This window comes from Thamnophis sirtalis, unplaced genomic scaffold (genome assembly GCF_051295495.1).
Source record: "Thamnophis sirtalis isolate CommonGarterSnake01/CBP01778 unplaced genomic scaffold, rThaSir2_p1.2 scaffold_3, whole genome shotgun sequence".
Lineage (NCBI taxonomy): Eukaryota > Metazoa > Chordata > Lepidosauria > Squamata > Natricidae > Thamnophis > Thamnophis sirtalis.
The window spans coordinates 31,646,469-31,668,248 of NW_028261383.1; the positions used below are offsets into that span (position 1 = coordinate 31,646,469).

The 21,780-nt window shown below is 43.8% G+C and overlaps 1 protein-coding gene across 2 annotated transcripts in view; it reads left to right on the top strand.

The window, feature by feature from the left end:
• DDR1 (discoidin domain receptor tyrosine kinase 1) overlaps nt 1-21,780 on the top strand; it is a 79,896-nt gene that overhangs the window by 36,435 nt on the left and 21,681 nt on the right. For both annotated transcript variants that reach the window (XM_087708529.1, XM_087708530.1), the window contains exons 2-11: nt 436-560; nt 3,881-3,983; nt 6,791-7,019; nt 8,257-8,404; nt 9,285-9,387; nt 12,164-12,350; nt 13,119-13,365; nt 17,491-17,643; nt 18,175-18,332; nt 20,055-20,253. In XM_087708529.1, coding sequence (XP_087564655.1) covers nt 485-560; nt 3,881-3,983; nt 6,791-7,019; nt 8,257-8,404; nt 9,285-9,387; nt 12,164-12,350; nt 13,119-13,365; nt 17,491-17,643; nt 18,175-18,332; nt 20,055-20,253 — 1,603 coding nt within the window. In that variant the 5' untranslated portion in view covers nt 436-484. The remainder of the gene's footprint in view (nt 1-435; nt 561-3,880; nt 3,984-6,790; nt 7,020-8,256; nt 8,405-9,284; nt 9,388-12,163; nt 12,351-13,118; nt 13,366-17,490; nt 17,644-18,174; nt 18,333-20,054; nt 20,254-21,780) is intronic.

The following is a 21,780-nucleotide window of genomic DNA, read 5'->3' on the forward strand; positions in this document are numbered from 1 at the left end:
CTTCTCTGCACTCTTTCTAGAGTCTCCGCATCTTTTCTACATCGTGGCGACCAAAACTGAATGCAGTATTCCAAGTGTGGCCTTACCAAGGCATTATAAAGTGATATTAACACTTCACGTGATCTTGATTCTATCCCTCTATTTATGCAGCCTAGAACTGTGTTGGCTTTTTTGGCAGCTGCTGCACACTGCTGGCTCATATTTAAATGGTTGTCCACTAGGACTCCAAGATCCCTCTCACAGTTACTACTGTCGAGCAAGGTACCACTATACTGTACCTGTGCATTTCGTTTTTCTTGCTTAAATGTAGAACCTTACTCTTTTCCCCATTGTCTTTCATTTTATTAGATAGTGCTAATAAAATTGTTAACTGCTTCTTTGTTAACTGCAGTTATCTGCTTCGTTAACTCCTCCTTTCTTTAACTTTTTCAACAGGCATGAAAGTTCAGTTATCGATGTAACCAGACCACTGGTCGGAGGCAGGATGGGACCTAGGATGCTTTGGTTTTTGCTGCTGGCCTCCTTGGGAACATCAGAGTTGGAAGAGCACTTTGATCCAGGTAAGAAGCAGTAGCCGAGAGAGAAAAAGACAAAGATTCAAAACAGCTGGCTGGCATCAGGATTCAACTCTGTTCTCAGTTGTAGGAGAAGCAGGTGAATGAAGTCCCTCAAACCCACATATCCTGGATTAACCAGAAGAGCCCTTTGTGCACACTAACACTGCACAATTTGGGTGAAAGGATGAACTTGTCAAATCTGGGAAGTTAGGAGGAGGAACTTCAGCCCAGCTTCCCTCCTAGGTGAGGGGGAAATAGGAGGAAAGAGAGCCCTGTGTGCTGCTTTGAGACCCTGTCATTTTTTTTTCACTGTCAGCACACTGGTCCACATTAAAAATGAAATTCTGTTGTCTGCTCTGAAAAGTACGCATCGCATGTGTATGTGTGTGTTTTGTATGAGTATGCGAATTTCATTTTAATGTGGGCCGGTGTGCTCACAGTAAAAAAAAATTACCATAAAGGATATCTTATTGTATTTATCCAGAGGAGACCATCTTCTGAGTTTTTGTTTGCAGCTGAAATTATATATATATATATATATATATATATATATATATATATATATATATATATATATATATATATATATATATATATATATATATATATATATATATATATATATATATATATATATATATATATATATATATATATATATCCCGTTTTCCCAAAAATAAGACCTCCCCGGACAATAGCCCAATCAGGTTTTTGAGCGCATGTGCTAAAATAAGCCCTCCCCTGAAAATAAGCCCTCCCCAAAAATATTGCAACAAGCAGTAGCCATGAGGTGACTATGCTCGCCGCCTCCTGCACCTCAAAAATAATAAGACCTCCATGAAATAAGGTCAAGTGCTTATTTCAGGGGTCAAAGACAATAAGACCCTGTCTTATTTTTGGGGAAACATGGTATTTATAAAGAATGTATGTATTTAAGTATGTGTTTGTGTATGTGTACACACACACACACACACACACACACACCCACACCCACACCCACACACCCACACACACAAACACACCACACACAGAGTCTTGTTGTATTTGGTTCTTTTCTCGTGTAAGATTACACGGGAAAAGACCCAAATATAACAAGATCAGCATACCTACACCCGTGAAAATCTATGAAAACATACACACACACACACACTCACATATACATATACACACAGTCATACATATATAGATTAATTAGTGTCTATTTTGAAAATGTAGCAGAAAGAGGAAACTTGAGAGTTCACGAAGTTGATGCTGTAGGGGAACAAAACAGTGATTGAATCTGGATATTCTGCTTTGGATGCCACAAAGCCTCCTCCTCCTCCCAGAAGGTTAAGAAGGGAAACAGGTTGTGAAGAGGGCGTGTAGTAGCACAAATGCTGTGCCTGGAGACAACTGAAGCAACGTCCTTGCTGGAGCTAAGATGGACTGATAGGACCAATGCCCGGAGAAGAGACCCTAGGAATGTTCAAAACATTCCGTCATGGAACATTCTGACCTTGGAACAGGTTGCCCTTCTGAGTGTTCCAGAAGCCTTGGAATGGCCTGTTCCCGGCTTGGAGTATTCCGTGAGGGAACGTTTTGCAGCCCGTTAAAGTGTCATGAAAGGGAAAGGAAACGAGGTGCCAATTGGGGTGTTTGCTTTCCCATAAACATTTCATGGGACACATTGAGTGATGTTGTGGCCTGATGTGTCAAGTGGAAACAAAGTGGTCAGTTGATCTCGATCCAGAGCTCCTCCTGCCTGGAATATTTCACATTCCTCCAAGATACTTCCTTTCTTTTGGCGGTAATTTTCTCAGGCTGACACATAGTGGCAGAGCATCACATGTGCACCACTACAGAAGAAGAGAACTGAGAATCCTGTTTCCAGTCTTAGAGGAGAACCCTCCTTAGGCCAAGTAACCAAGCAACCTAGAACTTTCTAACAATGAGGACAATTAACCAGTGGAATTAGTTTGTCTTCAGAAGTTGTGGGTGCTTCATCACTGGAGGCTTTTGAAACTGGACAGTCACTTGTCTGAAATGGTGTAGGGCAGGGATGGCACAGGTGGCATTCAGAGCCCTTTCTGTGGGCACGCGAACTATTGCCCCAGCTCAGTTCCGTCGTGCATGTGCGCCTCCTGTCAGCCAGCTGATTTTTGGGTCTCTCACGTATGCGCAGGGGGAGGGACGCATGTGGGAGATGCACATGCATGCATGGGGTGGTGGCAGGGGGTTCGTGTACACATGCTCAGGGGGCGGGGGGTGGACACATGCACGGAAGGAGTGCGGAGGGGAGGCCTACTAGGGCACCCCCCCCCCCGCAGCCTGTTTTTGCTTCCAGGAGGCTGCAGGGAGGCCCACTAGGCTCAAAATGGGGCGCAGGCGGGTCACAGACACATGCGCGGGGAGGTGGAGGGAGTGTGTGTGTGGGTCGCACATACATGCGCAGGGGGCGGGTCGTGCACTCATTGCATTAGGGGTGTGGGTGCATAGTCACACATGCGCATGCTTTTGGCAAAAGGTTAGCCCTCACTGGTGTAGGGTCTCCTGCTTTGACAGGGGTTGGACTAGAAGACCTCCAAGGTCCCTTCCAACTCTATTATTCTGTATTCTGTCTCTGTTGAGGAAGAGAGAAAAATCCATCAGTGAATAATGTATTTGACAACATAACCTTGTTTTTCCTTCCGTACTGAATGCTACCACCAAACAATTTCAATTTCATTTTAGAGTCACCCTGTGTTCCCCCCACCCTCAGTTTCTTTTCATTTACTTTTTGAGCTGAATTCCAAAAAGCTTCCAGCATTTGATAAGGGAGGGGAATCTTGAAAGAATCCAATTTAACTGCTGAGTCATGTTGTTGTTTATTGAATCAATAAAATTATCTTTTGGATTTGTTATGTTTCGATTCAAATTTCTGTTGAAACTCACCCAATTGGTGGCCTCCCTCTTCTTGTATGTGAAATTAGAGCACCTCCTAGTGGAAAATACAGAAACATCAGAACCTTTGAAAGGAACCAGTTAGTTAGGTGACTCCATTTGACTCTCTGCTTGGTACATGAAGGTGGGTTAATACAATGCCAGACATATAAAGCAAAATAAATATACTTTAAAAAAATACAATGCCAGACAGATGTCTCGCCCAGCTTCTCTTTGAATGTGATCTAAATTCAGACATTTGGTAAACTTATTCATATTTATGACGTTGCAGTGTGCAGGGGGTCATATCAGTGGTGGGTTCCGGATCCTGTTCCAACAATCAAGGATTATCTGTAGGTGTGATCTGGTGACTGCATTCACTAACAGAGAGTATTTTTCAGCCTTTCACGTTTTCTCTTTAACAGCTAAGTGTCGATATGCGCTTGGCATGCAGGATCGCACCATTCCTGATGAAGCTCTCTCAGCCTCGAGTTCGTGGCATGATTCAACAGCCGCAAAACACAGCAGGTGAGGAAGGTGCTTAATTTGCATGACGTAATCGATTCACACATTTGTTTATCGATGCATACTTAGAGCTCTGTCCGTTAAGATGACAGTTCTGGAAATTCCCGTTCGGTATGTACACATATTCAAATACATTGTATTTTAGGGATTAGGAACTGGGCCCTTATTTACATTTAAAACATTAAGTTGGATTGGTGCCCAGTACAAACATCTATAGTTTGAATGATTTGCATAATGACTCTAAGTACTCACCTACTGTTGTAATCTGTTTACTTGCATTGGTAGATATTAGCAACTGGAGAGAAGTCTGTGATTTCTGTGAATATATAGTTTCTAGTCCAGATTAGTTTCCACTTAGGAAACTTAAAAGTGTTTTAAAGTATCTGTTGTATGAATCAATTTATAAAGGAAAACCCCAGTGTTCCTTGACATGACAAGGAATCAACAAAGCTTTCTTTCTTTTTTTTAAATCAGTGACCTATCAGATTTGCAGATGGGGGAGAAGTAGCTAATATCAACAGTATCCATATCAATCCACAGGAATGTTAACACGTCTATTTGTACATCAGGATGCCATTGGGCAAAAGACTCGATATAAATTTACATAACTTTTATTTATTTATTTAAAATGTATATATGGCTGCCCAACTCACAGTAACCCTGGTGGCTTACAGAAGAAACACAGTAACAGAGTCGGAAGGGACCTTGGAGGTAATCTAGTCCAACCCCCTGCTCACACAGAAGACCTGTACTAGGAATTCGAACTGCCAAACTGCCGACTTTTCTGATCGACAAGCTCAGTGTCTTAGCCACTGAGTCAGGCTCAACACCCCAAACACAAAATCCAATAACACATTGACCCTCCCCCCGCCCCCCGCCCCAACAACAGTGAAATAAACCTTATTGATAGGCTCCGTATCACCCTGAGATCTCCAGGTATGCTGGCCAAACCATGTCAAAAAAAAAAAAAATACTGTATCAAGATGGAGGCCAGTCTTATTTCTACAGGGATGATATTCCACAGAGAGGGAGCCATCACAAAGAAGGCCTTTTTATTTTTGGTCTCACTAGATGGACCTCTTTAAGACAGGTCTGCCTCCCAGGGGTGTGATTGAAATTTTTTAGTAACCAGTTCTTTGCCCGGTTGCTGGGTGGGTGTGGCCATGGGGGCATTGCCTAGTCTGCTTCCTGCACCATGAGGGGGGCATGTTTTCACCCTCCTCAGGCCCCGGAGGTTTTCCTCTAGCCTCCGGGAGTGCAAAAACGGCCTCTCCCTGGCTCTGGACCTCCGGTACTTCCGGTATCATTTCTGGACTTCCGATACTTCTGGTAGGTCCATTTTTCGCCCTCTCAGAGCCTCCACACTGGCCCTGCATTTACCTGGCATCCAAAATGGGCTGTGTGGAGACTCCTGGGAGGGGTGGGCGGGGCTAGCCAGCCAGTCCTTGCAACTACCGGTTCGACGAATCAGATTAAAATTAACATCTGGTTCACCCGAACCGGCTGAATCCCAATCCTGCTGCCTTCCCACTCTGGTGGGTCAGATAGATGCAACAGGGAAAAGACAGTCCTTCAAGCAGTTCAGATTCTGTTAAGATATCCAAGCCAGGTAAGGTCATATCATTTGTGCAATAATGCCGTGATTTGTAAGCCAATATTCCCCCTATTCTTCAGAGGCTCATGGCAAACAACTCTAAAAAAACCCAAAACAAAATTCAAAAAAACCTGGATGTGTTAAAGAAGAAGTCTGCCCTACACACTTTAAAAATATTTCCCCACTCCTTAGGTTAGTGCAGTGTTTCTCATCCTTGGCAACTTTTAAGACATGTGGACTTCAACTCTCAGAATCACCCCCCCCCCCACTTCCAATGCTACATAATTCTGGGAGCTGAAGTTGACACATCTTAAAGTTGTCACGGTTGAGAAAACACGAGTTAATGAATACAGTAATTGTATCCCTCCTTTAAATAGGAGATAGGGTAACTCGTGTATATGTGTGCATTTCATTGGGAAGCCATGGATGTTGGAGAAACAATCAGGTTGAAAACAAAATAAAGGTTTTTGGAAAATTAACCCAAATGCAGAGATGATAGGATGGATGGATAGTAGGATAATAGGTGGGCTATCTGGCCTGGGATGAGAAATGTGAAAATATATTGGAATTGTACTTGATCTCAAACTGGGATCAAACTAAAATAAAGCAATAGAATAGAATAAGATAGAATAGAACAGAATAGAATAGAACAGAACAGAATTCTTTATTGGCCAAGTGTGATTGGACACACAAGGAATTTGTCTTTGGTGCATAAGCTCTCAGTGCACAAAAAAAGACAAGATACATTCATCAAGAATCATAAGGTATAACAATGATAGTCATAGGGTACAAATAAGTAATCAGGAAACAATCAATATCAATATAAATTGTAAGGATAAGAGCAACAAACTTACAGCCCTGCAGTCATACGTGAGAGGAGATAGGTGATAGGGATGACGAGAAGACTAATAGTTATAGTAATGCAGGATAAATAGTAATAGAAACCAGGAGACGTGAGTTCTAGTCCCGCCGGCTGGGTGATTTTGGGCCAGTCATTCTCTCTCAGCCCAATTCACCTCACAAGAGGTTGTGGGGCTTAAAGTGGAGGAGGAATAAGTAGTTTGTATCTTTGCTATTTTGAGGTATTTACAAAAACAATAAAGGTAGGATAAAAATAAACACATAAATAAAATGAGCTCTGTGATATAGGCAGTCCAAAAGGCTTATCTCACATCTCAACAACTTCACCTCACAACAACATCTTCTTGTTGTACAGGCTGGGCCTGAGTGAGGGCGATGGAGCTTGGTGCCCTGCAGGACCTGTCTATCCCAATGATGCAGAGTATCTGGAAATAGACCTGCGCCGGCTGCATTTCCTAACCTTGGTGGGGACGCAGGGACGCCATGCCGGTGGCCATGGCAAGGAATTTGCTCGCTCTTATCGGCTCCATTACAAGCGGGATGGGCATCACTGGATGCCTTGGCGTGACCGGTGGAACAATGAGGTACAGTAAATGGGGACCTTTGTAACTCCTTCTCTAGCTGTGGGAAAACAGATCATTTTGTGGAGAATGCAACTGTGTCTAATCCATTGTTTCTCAACCTTGGCACCTTTAAAATGCATGGACTTCAACTCCCAGAATTCCCCAAGTAGTATGGCTGGCTGGGGAATTCTGGGAGTTGGAGTCCACACATCTTAATGTTGCCACGGTTGAGTGGAGATAGTCTTTGACATTTCTTTAGTGATGTTATAATGGCACTTGGAAAAGTGACTTATGACTGCTTTTCATATTTATGACCGTCCATGTTCACATGATCAAAATTCAGACACTGGGCAACTGGCTCATATGTATGACAGTTGCAATGTCCCGGAGTTATGTGATCGCCTTTTGCAAGCTCCTGACAAGGCGAAGTCAATGGGGAAGCCTAGATTTTTTTTTTACTTTTTTTAAAATTTTATTTTATCAATTTCATATATACATTCACAATTATATGATCTCATAACTGTTATTAATAATATGTATTTATAACAATTTTTCCCTACTGTTAACAATATACTTGAAGATTGCTTTTTTAACATCCCATAGATCCATCTTATCTTACAACGGTCCTACTTCTTCTTCCCTCCCTCCCTCTTTCCTTCCCTCGTTTCTTCTCTCCTACTCCCCTTCCTTCCCTCCCTCCTTCCCCTTCCCTCCTTCTCTCCTTCCCTCCTTCCTTCCCTCCTTCCTTCCTTCCCTCCTTTCTTTTCTCCTTCTCTCCTTCCTTTCCCCCTTCCTTCCCCCCTTCCTTCTCTTCTACATTCCCTCCTTCCTTCCCTCCTTCCTTCTCTCCTTCTCTTCTTCCTTCCCTCCTTCCTTCCCTCCTTTCTTCTCTCCTTCTCTCCTTCCTTCCCTCCTTCCACCCCTCCTTGCTTCCCTCCCTCCTTCCCTCCTTCCTACCCCCCTTTCTTCTCTTTCTTCTCTCCTTCCTTCCTTCTCTCCTTTCCCTTCTTTAGTTAACCACCGCGTTACTAATTTTAACAACTGCAACGATTCATTTAATAACTGTGGCAAGAAAAGGTTATAAACTGGAGCAAAACTCATTTAACACATGTCTTGCTTAGCAACGGACGTTTTGGGCTCAGTTGTGCTTGTATATCGAGGACTGCCCGTAACCACTGCTCTAATCATCAGAGCGGGCAAAGTTGACTTGTTAGACCCTACTGAACCCCTCTTTCATTTCGCTCTCCTTTTCTCCTAGGTGATTTCAGGCAATGAAAACACTGATGATGTGGTGTTGAAGGATCTGGGCCCACCTATCATTGCGCGGTATGTCCGCTTCTACCCCCGTTCAGATCGTGTCATGAGTGTCTGCTTGCGGGTGGAACTCTACGGCTGTGTCTGGCAAGGTGAGTAAAGCGGTGTTTGCATTGTTTGAGGGTACAGTGTGTTTTAGCAGGGTTTTTTTTTTCAGGATGGGTGAGTGGGAATGGGAATGGAGATAGGAACAGAATAACAACTTTATTGTCACTTTGAATGTACACTAATCGCCATACATTAAAATGAAATTTTGTTGCATACAACTCTCAAAGGTTCTCCACCTCCAATATACGCTATCTAAACATGACAAAATAAATACATACAAAAATTATGCATATACCCACATATATGACACAGAGAAACAACACAGTCTTGCTCAGATATATTCATGTCCATGGTGAGAAAAGCGTATCTTGCGAGTTTACCAGACGGATGGTTACTGAAACTGGTAGTCCTTCTAGAAATACTTTGAAACCTCCTCCCAGAGGGGAGCAACAGAAACAGACTATAAAGTGTGTGTCTCTAACAACGCTTTGAGCTCTAATCACATAGAGCTTATAAGCAGTATCATGAATAACAGGAAGTGAGCTTCCTATGATCTTCTCGGGTGTCCTTACCACTCTCTGTATGGACTTTCTATCTGAGGCACTGCTGGTCATGACTTTTTAAATATACTTTTCTGCGTTCACATCACGTACCACGCTAGCCAGTCTTTCCAAATATTCAACTGAAACACATTATATCAGGGGTCCCCAACCCTCAGTCCGTAGACCAACACTGAACTATGGCATGCCAGAAAACAATCCGTACAAACAAGCGAAGCCCCATTTGCAGGATATAGGCAGCACACAAAACCATACACCCTCCAGTCTTTGGAAAAATATATCTCCACAGAACCCACCTGAGATTTGCATCTATTGGTATGACAAGATGGAAACTTACTTCTGAATGCCTTGTGTCCTTCCACAGATGGCCTTCAATCCTATACAGCCCCTTTAGGCCAGGTGATGCCTTTGGTCCCAGAACCGGTCTACCTGAATGACTCCACTTATGACGGGTCCAGTGTCAGCAAGTGAGTGAGTAAGAGGCTCCGAAGGGGCTTTCAAGCATAGCAACAGGGGTTGAACTGGATGTTTGTTATTCAACATGTTCATTCTCTGTTGGCTTGTAAGATCATGTCGGGTCTATCCTTCTAGTGTTCTCCAGTCATATGTAACTATAGTCTTTTAGAGTTTTGGACCTTCAGGCAGCTAAGAGTTCAGAGAGTTTTACAAAAGATGTGGAGACTCTGGAAAGACTGCAGAGAAGAGCAACCAAGATGATTAGGGGACTGGAGGCTAAAGCACATGAGAAATGGTTGCAGGAACTGGGTATGTCTAGTTTAATGAAAAGAAGGAGTAGGGGAGACATGATAGCAGTCTTCCAATGTTTCAGGGGTTGCCACAAGAAGAGGGAGTCAAGCTATTCTCCAGAGCAACTGAGGGTAGAATAAGAAGCAATGGGTGGAATCTAATCAAGGAGAGAAGCAACTTAGAACTGAGCAGAAATTTCTGAGCAGAAATTTGATAGAATAATTAATCAATGGAACAACTTGCCTCTAGAAGTTGTGAATGCTCCAACGCTGGACGTTTTAAAGATGTTGGATAACCATTTGTCTGAAGTGGTGTAGGGTTTCCTGCCTAGGCAGGGGGTTGGACTAGAAGACCTCCAAGGTTCCTTCCAACTCTGTTATTCTATTCTAATCTTGGGCTGGGAAAATCTGGATTAGCATTCATACCCAAAGTGTAAAGAAAGACATATTTTTAAATTTTATTTGTAAGTGATTTCATGCTGCTTCGGTCAAAGTTAATTTAAGGGACTCACTTAGAAATAAACCAAAAATAGGTGCAAATATCCACTGTTCAAGTCCGTCATAGTAGACTTACGCACTTCCAAAGGGCATCCCCTACATCTCATGTGCCTACATCATTAATATTTCAGCTTCTGAAATGCCTATCTAAACAACCAAATTTTCAGCATCTTCCTAATACCAACAGAAGAGAATATTTGTAGCTCAAGAGTTGAACTGTGGGGTCCTTGGTGCACTCTGAGCTTGATTGTTTGCTTGCAGACAGTTCATTATCCAACTAGGTAACATCAACAATGCTAGGAGGGAGTCTCTTCAGTCCCTTCCAGCACTTGATGGTGTTATCTAGTTGGGTAATGAAATGTCTGCAAGAGAGACCGCCTGCTGCCAATTACCTCCACTAGACTGATTAGATCCCACAGATTAGGCCTCCTCCGAATCCCATCCGCCGGCCAGTGTCGACTGGCAACTACCCGGAGGAGAGCCTTCTCTGTGGCTGCTCCGACTCTCTGGAACGAACTCCCCATGGAGATTCGAACCCTCACCACCCTCCAGGCCTTCCGCAAAGCCCTCAAAACCTGGTTGTTCCGACAGGCCTGGGGCTAAAGAGCTGTTGCCCCCGTCTCGAATGGTATGACTGTTGTGAGTTTTAAATTATATATTGTTATGTTGTTTTTTTTAAAATCTTGTCTGTATCCCCCTCCCCGGTTCGAGTTGTGAGCCGCCCTGAGTCCCCTTCGGGGGAAAAGGGCGGCATATAAATTTAATAAACTGAACTGAACTGAACTGAAGAAAAAAATAGCAATAGCAATAGCAGTTAGATTTATATAGCGCTTCATAGGGCTTTCAGCCCTCTCTAAGTGGTTTACAGAGTCAGCATATTGCCCCCAACAACAATCCGGGTCCTCATTTTACCCACCTCGGAAGGATGGAAGGCTGAGTCAACCTTGAGCCGGTGAGATTTGAACAGCCGAACAGCAGAACTGCAGTCAGCTGAAGTAGCCTGCAGTGCTGCATTTAACCACTGCGCCACCTCGGCTCCAAGCTTAGAGAGCACAAAGGACCCCATGTTCCTAAATATTAATACTGATCTTATTTTTTGGGGGAGAGGGGGGCAGTAGATTACAGAAGAGGAAAGCTCTGTCCAAGAATGTTCACTTCTGAATCCCACTTGTTATGCATTGCAGAGTGTGAACATTCCTAGTTTGGTTACCTTATAGCAGGGGTCAGCAACCTGTGGCTCTGAAGCCACATGTGGCTCTTTCATCCCTCTGCTGTGGCTCCCTGTCGCCAGTCACTGCCACAATTTTGAGAGGAGCTTCTGGTTGGGGGGGGGGGAGGGAAGCATGGTGCATAAGGATGAGACTTTAGGGTGGGTTTTCCCATCAGCTCCACAATTGATAGGGCTTTCGGTTAGGATAATTAGAGGAAATAGCAATAGCAATAGCAATAGCAATAGCAATAGCAGTAGACTTATATACCGCTTCATAGGCCTTTCAGGCCTCTCTAAGCGGTTTACAGAGAGTCAGCATATTGCCCCCAACAATCTGGGTCCTCATTTTACCCACCTCGGAAGGATGGAAGGCTGAGTCAACCCTGAGCCGGTGAGATTTGAACCGCTGACCTGCTGATCTAGCAGTAGCCTGCAGTGCTGCATTTAACCACTGTGCCACCTTGGCTCTAAAAAGGATGCCATGGTGGGAGGAGACTCTATGGTGAGGGAACCAGACTTCCGGTCAGCTCCAGAATTGGGTGGGTGGGTGGGGCTTCTGGTTAGGACCTTTGTGGTTCTTTGAGTATTTAAGGTTGCCGACCACTGATCTATGGGGTACTTGGGCATATGTTTAAGTGCTGCTTCTGTACTTCATTGTGTATCTACTCTTTACAGATGGTCCATAAAATTAATGGAACTAGTGCTGTATGTAAGAGTTTTGAGGGATCCTAGACTTTCTTTTCCTCATTCTGTTTTCCCTCTTTCTGTTTGGGATCCTTTATAACGCAGGTTACACTTTGGGGGTCTTGGCCAGTTGACGGATGGAGTGGTGGGGCTGGATGACTTCACCCAAACCAAAGAGTTCCGGGTTTGGCCTGGATACGACTATGTGGGCTGGAGCAAAAGATCTTCTCCTGAGGGTTTCATCAAGATGGAGTTTGAGTTTGACCGACTCAGATCCTTCACATATATGAAGGTAACAGCATTTTCCTGGAGAGGACCCGATTGGGTGTGAAGAACCTGGCAGGATTAATGGCCAATTAAAAGACACATTCCTAATACTGATAGTCTGCAGTTTACAGCTGATTTCTTACCAGTCATTTGGGTGGGGACTCATTCTGCTAGAACAGGGATTGGCAACCATCGGCTCTGGAGCCGCATGTGGCCCTTTCATCCCTCTGCAGCTCCTTGTCACCAGACGGCACCACAACTTTGAGAGGAGCTTCTGGTTTGGGGGGGGGAGGGGAAGCACGGCATGCCAGGAGGAGACTCTATGGCAAGGGGCGGGTTTTCCAGTTGGCTCCCCAATTGAGAGGGCTTTCGGTTAGGACAGGTAGAGTAAAAAGGACGCTGCGCTAGGAGGAGACTCCTCCTATGATGGAGGAACCGGTTGGCTTCAGAATTGTGCTTTTGGTAGGACCTTTGCGGCTCTTTAGGTGTTTAAGGTTGCCAACCAGAGGTGGGTTGCTCCTGGTTCAGTCTGGATCAGGCAAACCGGTAGTAGCAGCAGCGGGACGCTCCACCCACCTGCCCGGACGCTTCTGCGCATGCGCAGAAGTTCACGTGTGTGCACGTGCACCCAAGGCAATAGTAAAAAAATTGGCAACCCACCACTGTTGCTGACTCCTATGCTTGAATATTAATACGGGGAAGGGAAATGAGTGTGCTTCAGAATTATATTTTTTATTATCCTGATCTCCTCCACTTCCCATTCCCATTTTTTCTCCTTCACCTCAATCTCCAGGTTCACTGCAGCAATATGCACACGCGTGACGTGAGGATCTTCGAACAGGTGGATTGCCTCTTCAAGCACAGCCTTGCCACGGCTTGGGAGCCTCAACCTGTCTCCCTACAGCTTTCGGTAGATGTCAGGGACCCCAGTGCCCGCTCTGTCACCATACCCCTGGAGGGACGAATCGGCTTGTTCGTCCAGTGCCATTTTTACTTTGCCGCTGAGTGGATGCTCTTCAGTGAAATTGCCTTTCTATCAAGTGAGTTTGGGCTGTGACCTGGGTGATTGCTTGAGGCCAATGACCCAAAAGTGGAAGGTAGAATGAAGCCTTCGAAGATCTCACATAATTGTTGTTACTCATTAGCGTCAGTCATACTGACAATACTGTCCTGGTGGACAACCATTTAAATATGAGCCAGCAGTGTGCAGCAGCTGCCAAAAAAGCCAACACAGTTCTAGGCTGCATAAACAGAGGGATACAATCAAGATCACCTGAAGTGTTAATACTACTTTATAATGCCTTGGTAAGGCCACACTTGGAATACTGCATCCAGTTTTGGTCGCCATGATGTAGAAAAGATGCTGAGATTCTAGAAAGAGTGCAGAGAAGAGCAACAAAGATGATTAGGGGACTGGAGACTAAAACATATGAAGAACGGTTGCTAGAATTGGTTATGTCTACTTTAATTAGAAGGGGCTCAGTAGCTCAGTGGCTAAGACGCTGAGCTTATCGATCAGAAAGGTCAGCAGTTTGGCAGTTCGAATCCCTAGCACCATGTAACGGAGTGAGCCCCCGTTACTTGTCCCAGCTTCTGCCAACCTAGCAGTTTGAAAGCATGTAAAATGCAAGTAGAAAAAGTAGGAACCACCTTTGGTGGGAAGGTAATAGCGTTCCGTATGCCTTCGGTGTTTAGTCATGCCGGCTGCATGACCACGGAGTCATCTTCAGACAATGCTGGCTCTTTGGCTTTGAAATGGAGGTGAGCACTGCCCCTTAGTGTCCAGAATGATTAGCACCTTTGTGCAAGGGGAACCTTTACCTTTACCTTACTTTAATGAGAAGTAGGACTAGGGGAGACAAGTTGTAAAGTTCTAAATATTCCAACACTGGAAGTTTTTAAGAAGAGATTGTACAACCATTTGTCTGAAATGTTATAGGGTTTCCTGCCTAAGCAGAAGGTTGGACTAGAAGACCTCCAAGGTCCCTTCCAACTCTGTTATTCTAAATACTAGAGTTTACATGCAAATGTTCTAGGTTCAACACTCCATGATTTCCTCTTGAAAGTGTTTGAGGTTTGAGATCTTTTTGGAAAAGAAAGATCCACATCTGAAACTTTGCAAACTTCTGGAGAATGTACAAGTAACCATCAAGTTATGACCATTTAGTGACTGTTTGAAGTTACAACAGCACTGGGAATAATGATTTACCACAGAACCTGAGGCTTATAATCACTGCAGTGTCACATTATTAAAATCTGGATGCCCGGCAACTACAGTATTTATGACAATTGCGGGGTCTCTGGGTCATGTGATCACAATTTGAGACTTTTCCCATCAGCTTTTGAGAAGCAAATGGGAAAAGTCAGGCTCGCTTATCAACTTAAATTCACTTTATTCACTCAGTGACCACAGGGACTTGCTTAATCACCAAAGCAAAAAAGGCCTTAAAATTGAGTGCGCTCACTTAACAATTGCCTTGCTCAACAACAGAACTTCTGGTTGTAATTACCGTTGTGAGTCAGTTGTACTACCTGTACAATTTTAGACACCCAAGGCTGTGTCAAAAGAATGGAGCTTCATTTTTGCCTTTTAGCTTCAAGGCTGCGTTTCTGTCTGTCCCAGAAACGTAGATAATAATTGAAGTTTGATCGTCATTGCACTCAAAGTACAATATCCCTCTGGATGAGTCCACTTAGATCAGCATTGCCTTTTTCAAAGACTGATAGGAGGGGGAAGAAATAAACCTCTAAGTGAGGAGAATCCCCACCCCCTCCCAACCCCATTGCTTTTGTGGAAAGTTTTGCATTTGTTCCAGCCATTTGCAGCTGTTGTCCTGCTTGGAAGAAAAGGAGAAAAGACAACGCAGGAGAGCAGGGCATTCCTTCCGTGCCTGAAGGAAGGGAACAAAATCAACCCTCTTGCAGCTGTAACCAGCAGCCAAACTCTTTGGCGTTTATTCCAAACTGCCTCCACTTTGCAGCAGGTGTCAGGGGAGGGCTGGGAACACGGTTAGGAGATGACATGGCCTTTCCCCCAATTTACCTCCTGAGAAATACTATTAGAAACGTCCTTCCTTCCCCGCTCCCCATCTGTTCTTCCTCTGTATGTTCGGGACATCTGTGACAGATCTGGGAAAGCCCATCTGCTGTGTTTCCAGGCCAAAGAACAGCAGGGTGGGCAGTCCTTGGGATGGGAGAGTGGCAGGTTGCAGGGAGGCTGCTTAATCACCAAACTTTCCCCAGTAACCCAGCCTTCTTCCATCAAGGATGTCAGACCAGCCCTACTGGTTCAACGCAGGGCTTTGTTCCTACGGATGGGCCCACAGATGCCTCTGGGGTGCTTGCAGATCAGAAATGGAGACATCTTTCTTTCTCTGATGTTCGTTCCCTCAACCCAGGAGAGCTTTTGTTCTTCAAGATCAGTCAGTCAATTTCTATAGCTGCCCATCACAATGAATGACTCTCAGAGATGGGATTTAGCCGGTTCGGATCGGTTTGGGTGAACCGGTAGTGGTGACCTAGGCACAATCCCATTCCTATATCACTGTGTTTTGTGATGGTGCATGCATGTGTGCGCAAGAGCGAATTGCCATGTTGTTTGATGTTGCAAGCACACATGCACGGATGGCACACACAAGCAAATTGCTGGACGGCAGCCAAGGGAGTGTGCATATCCACATGAGCTCACATGTCCAGTGCTGGGCATACAGTTGTTACAGTATGTGAAGCCCACCTCTGATGAATCTGGATGACTTACAATTCCAAAAATATAGTACAAAACATTTTATTAATAGCAGCCTCTTGCCGAATGTGATTGGTAACCGGCTGCAGCAGATCTGGAGGTTTCCCTGGCCACAGGTCGGGTAGCTTTTGATGTAGGCCTCAATGTCCTCCTTCATCTGTGGCCACCAGAACTGCCTATTTGGCCAAGTGGAGCGTCTTCAAGCGACCATCTTGCTTGACGTAGTGGCAGCATGGCCCATCCTGTTCGGCCCTGGGAAAAGATTGCCATGGATTTCATTGTGGAACGCCCAGAGAGCCACAGGGACGCAATGATATGGACAGTGATAGGCCTCTTTTCCAAGCAGGCCCACTTCATCGTGTCTCCGGGCTTCCCCTCAACCCTCAAGCTGGCCAAATTGTTCCTGACCCATATCTACCGGCTACACAGCCATTGATGCTCCTCTGTGAAGATCTGCAGTCCTCCTTGGAAAGTTGTCCAAGCTGGTGGGCACACTTATATGTTACGGCAGGGAATTCCATGTTTTGATAAAGTGCCGTGTGAACAGCTGCTTTCTTTGATCTGTTCTAAATATGCCCTTCTTGTTCTCTCATATTCCATAACTAATTTCACAGTGGGTGGAAGAAGCAAGGAAGGAGCAAAAACTACAAACAGGAGAGGAAGGGTTAAATGATCTCCTTACATATCCTCTGGATCTGCTTATCACCAATTCCCCACACCAGGGTGGATTTGATTTAAATCAAATTGATTTAATCGTTGATTTAAATCAAGTCCATTTAAATCGTCCATTTAAATCGTGATTTAAATCAAGTTGATTTAAATCAAGTTGATTTAAATCACGTTGATCTAAATCAAGTTGATTTAAATCACAATTTAAATCACGATTTAAATCACGAGTAAAAAGGCTTTTGAAAGAGCAACTGTCATCTCTGTCCCGCAGCGGCTCCTCCTCTGACCCTCTGTTGACTCACCGACAGTCCCAATATTGCAGAATATACAGCCTCACGCTACATAACTAAGCTCCGTTTCGTGCTGAATAAACTAAATTATTAATGTATCTTAAATAGAAAACTATCTTTAGATAGATTTTTTTTACTCCAAAAGCATTTTATTAAAATAAATTTGATAAAAATATTTTAAAAAATCTGATTTAAATTACAAAAATCCTTTTTTTTGTTTTAAAAAAATATTGATTTTTATCCACCCTGCCCCATACTGAAACTACTGCTAAATATCCCAGGTCCATTGTGGCATCAAGATATATAATGTTCCATAAATGGATAAAAATCCAGCCATTTTGTCCAAGGCCTTCCTGCTTTTGTTGTATACGTTGTCTTCTTTCTGGATTTTGCACCTCAGCTGATGGGTACCTTCTTTTCTCTTCCCTTGTTCCTATTCCCCTTTCTGTTTTCTTCCAATCCAGATGTTGTGGATGACCCTTCTCTTGCTGTTTCAAGTCAGTATCCCGCAGTGGTGGCCCCACCTCACCCTTCAGGCCGCAACCTTCCCCTCTCTCCGGCTCTTGGTTCCTCGCTCAATGACAAAGCCGATGGCAACTCAAACCTCACCCAGGCAGGTGAGTAGCTTGCAGATCAGAGTGTCAGGGTTCCAAGTAATAGATCCATTGCAAGCAAAAACTCCAAGGCAGACGGATTCCTCAAAGAATAGCTGTATTGGAAATATCATATTGGCACATATCTGGTGAAAACTGACTCTGAAGGATCGCTTGGGTTTCACCTAATTAAAAGTGAATGTTTTTCCCTCAGCCCCAAGCAATCAGTCACATAGCCCAATCATAGCATTGTCTGCAGGTCTGATGACATCGCTCCTTCTTCCGGCCAGGTGTAAGAACGTCCTTGGTTCCCAAAAGAAAGCATTTTGTTTTGACTACACCACCCCAGCTATCTCTAATCCCGCCTCCCTATCCCACGCTCCAGTGTGGCAGCACTGAAGCTCCAAGATGGCTACGGCCAGGCCAGGTTCAGAGTTGACCCAGAGAGCACGTCTTTAAATTTTCTTCCACTACCACCACAGTATCAGAAAAACATAAGTCACATGCACCTAAGTATCCTCTCAACTTAATTTTCTATGCTTCTTTCCTCGTAAGATCTCGAGGGCGAAGTGAAATCTGGCCAGCCAATCGCGAAGGATGACAACAGCAACACCTCCATCTTGATTGGCTGCTTGGTGGTCATTATCCTCCTCCTCCTTGTTGTCATATTTCTCATCCTCTGGCGTCAATATTGGCAAAAGATTTTAGGAAAGGTAAGATACGTGGACTCAAGGAAAATTTTGCCTCTGTTTGAAAGGACTTAAGAATTCTTCCCCCCCCTTCCCCTCAGCTGAGGTCTGCTGGCTAAAAAGCAGAGTTCCCATCTGTTACTTGACAATATGAGAGAAAATTTATTTATAGAGAAATCCAGCCAGTCTTCTAGCACGGTACAAGGATCAAGAAAAGATAGTAACTCTGTAGTAGAACTTTTTATTTGAAAGAAATCAGGTTAGGTTCCAGTCTCTCTCAGGATTTTTTCGGGGGAAGGATTCTGGCATCACCTGCTTAAAAAAAAACAAACAGAAACAAACAACAGACATCCATAGTTAGTCAAGAGAAACATTACAAGAGTCTGAATTAGACAAAGTAGCTTTCTAATTTGTCTTCTGCTCCATCACTGTCTATGGGGATTCCCAATTATCTAGGTCATGGTTGTCCCAAAGGTGCTTTTTCAAGTGGCAACTGGACCTCCTTGTTTTTCTTTGAAGACATTTCGCTTCTCATCCAAGAAGTAATCCAAGAAACATTCAGAGCTGAAGAAGCTTCTTGGATGAGAAGAGAAACGTCTTCAAAGAAAAACAAGGAAGTCCAGTTGCCTCTTGAAAATGCACCTGTGCTCTATCAGTGCTTGAGGTCTTGCAGTTTTCATTGGAATAATGAAATTAACGTCGCAGCATCACGCTGTAAGCTCCACTCCTGTGTGTTCAATATTGTGAAGTATAGAAAAGGGATGGAGTATGTGTTGTGATGCTATAATACTCCATGCTCATGTTTACTACTACTACCACCCAACATCTTGGATGCTACTGGGCAACATTTCTAGATTCTGGACTCAAGATAAAATAACATTTAATTAAAATGGCATCTGGTAGGGTGATGTGTCCTTGGTCTCGACCTTGAGAGCCGTCAGCAGAAGCTTCTGAGGTGTCCTAGGAAGCCACCAGAGAGCCACCATGTACAGTGCAACAAGAATGAAGAAAGTGCTAGATATGGGGGCTTCCCTTCTTTCCAAGGACAACTTTGGTGGAATAAGTGTCTATAAGAGATTCTCCTTCATCCAGGTAATGGTTGTCCCAAAGATGTTTTTCTAAAAAGCAAGTGAACTTTCCCATTTTCTTTGCCTTGAAAATGTTTCATTTCTCATCTGAGAAGCTTCTTCAGTTCTTCTTCAGAACTGGAAAGTGTCAACTTGTAAAGCGTTTCCATGACTATATCAAGTCAACATAGTAAAAAGGAGGAAGGGAGGAGAATTCTATGCATACCTTTGGCTGGAGTCAGGTCTCATATTCTTACAGCTGATGTGTGAAATGTGCATGTTCATAGCCTGCCGAAGGCACCTTGTTGGTGGATGTGATTTATGACATAGACAGAGGGGAGGGGATACAGGGGTAAAGTTCAAACGCAATTAAGCGGAATCAGGTTCGGCTCCACAGAAGAACATGCCAAAATGTTGATCCTAATAAATGAATGGATTTCTTTTGAACTTTGTCTCGAGGCTCATGAATTAATTAGGTCATCCTTTGGAAACTTCACAGAAAGCTTATTGGATGACGTAAAACTTAAAAAAAGGGAAAAAAATCAAGAAAGTTTGCTTGCCTTTTGGAAAAGCACCTTTGGTATTTGGAAGAAGAAATGTTTTTCAGAGGTGGGGAATGAAAACTCTGCCATCCCTACCTTAGCAATCTTCACTGTTTCTCAACAATCTTGCTGTGTAGGCTCAACGCCGCATCTCTGACGACGACCTCACTGTCCACCTCTCTGCACCGAACGACACGATTGTCATCAACAACACAATGAGCTCCAGCAGGCACTCCAACCGATACGAGCGCATCCTTTCGGGGGAAACAGAATACCAGGAACCGAACAGGGCACGCATGAAACTCCCAGATCTTCCTCACAGCGCCGAGAATTCTGGTGAGAGGATGTTGGTGGAATTGTTTTATTTATAATTATTTTGTTTAAAGTGCAGTATTGCAGGCACATTCTGCCCACAACCTGGATTTTCAGCCTGACACAGAGCTTCAGGGTTGACTCAGTTTTCTATCCTTCCAAAGTTGGTAATATGAGTTTGTTGAGGGCAAGATCCAAGTAATGCTTCTATATTGTAAATTGCCCCGAGAGTTCTGTAAAACACTGTGCAGCGGAGTTTATAAGCCTAAATGCTATTGCTATTTCATTTTATTTATTAAAACATTTAAACTATTAAATTACTGGGAAAAGTGAATGAAAACAAAGGGGCAAGAGAATGAAGCAGCCAAGGTGATAGGGAGGAAGAAGAGAAATCCCTTGAATATTTGTTAGGAATGCCATGATTTATTATTTATTGAGGTGTGAATTTAGTTGTATCCCTTATGACCTACAGTGATTTTTGAGAAAGAAGCCAGCAATGAAAACATAATGTAATGTTACCCTAATATAACAGTATAAAACAATAAAACGTCCATGGTAAACAGTATGAACCAAATAAAATGTCCACAGTAGGCCCTTTGTTGTCATTGTTAGTTGCGAAATCGTGTCCAACCCATCGCGACCCCATGGACAGGCCTTCCTGTCCTCTACCATCCCCTGGAATCCATTTAAGCTCATGCCCACTGCTTCAGTGATTCCATCCAGCCACCTCATTCTCTGTCGTCCCCTCCTTCTTTTGCCCTCAGTCTTTCCCAGCATGAGGCTCTTCTCCAGTGAGTCCTTCCTTCTCATTAGGTGGCCAAAGTATTTGAGTTTCATCTTCAGGATCTGGCCTTCTAAAGAGCAGTCAGGGTTGATCTCCTCTAGGACTGGCCAGTTTGTTCGCCTTGCAGTCCAAGGGACTCGTAGGAGTCCAATAGGCCCTATGATAAATTAAATTAATAATCCTGAGCCATAAATGACCTTGCAGTAGGATTGCTCAACAACAGTTTCATAGAAGATGGCACTCATCCTTCAAAGGCTTTTTGAAATAAATTCTATATTCACTGCTTTGAGTAGGGCCACCACCACAGGCAATAGGGGAGAAATAGCCAGTATGTGTGTTCATGAAAGCCACAACTCACAACAATTCATATTCTTCGTTTGGTGGAATTATGGAAGAAGGACATTAGATTAGATAGATGTTATTTTAGGGTACGTTCTTTCAAAGAGGAGAGCAGCCATAGTCTTTGACCATTTTGAGATGTTTATGAAAAAGCAATATGGTAATTATTTGACTTTTATTCTTGTACTCATAAATAAAAGTATGAGACAAGGGGGCCTTGGTGCTCTCTGAGCTTGCTTGTTTTCTTGCAGACATTTCATTACCCAAACTAGGTAATACCTGTTCTGACTGAGGCTTCCCAAGAGCATGAAGCAAACTCCTGGTCCCAACAAAAATCCCTTTTGTTAATTTACTGTGAATTCTGCTCATTCACATCCAGCAAAGTCTTTCCAGGGAGGATTTACAGTCACAGACCTTAACTGAAGAGC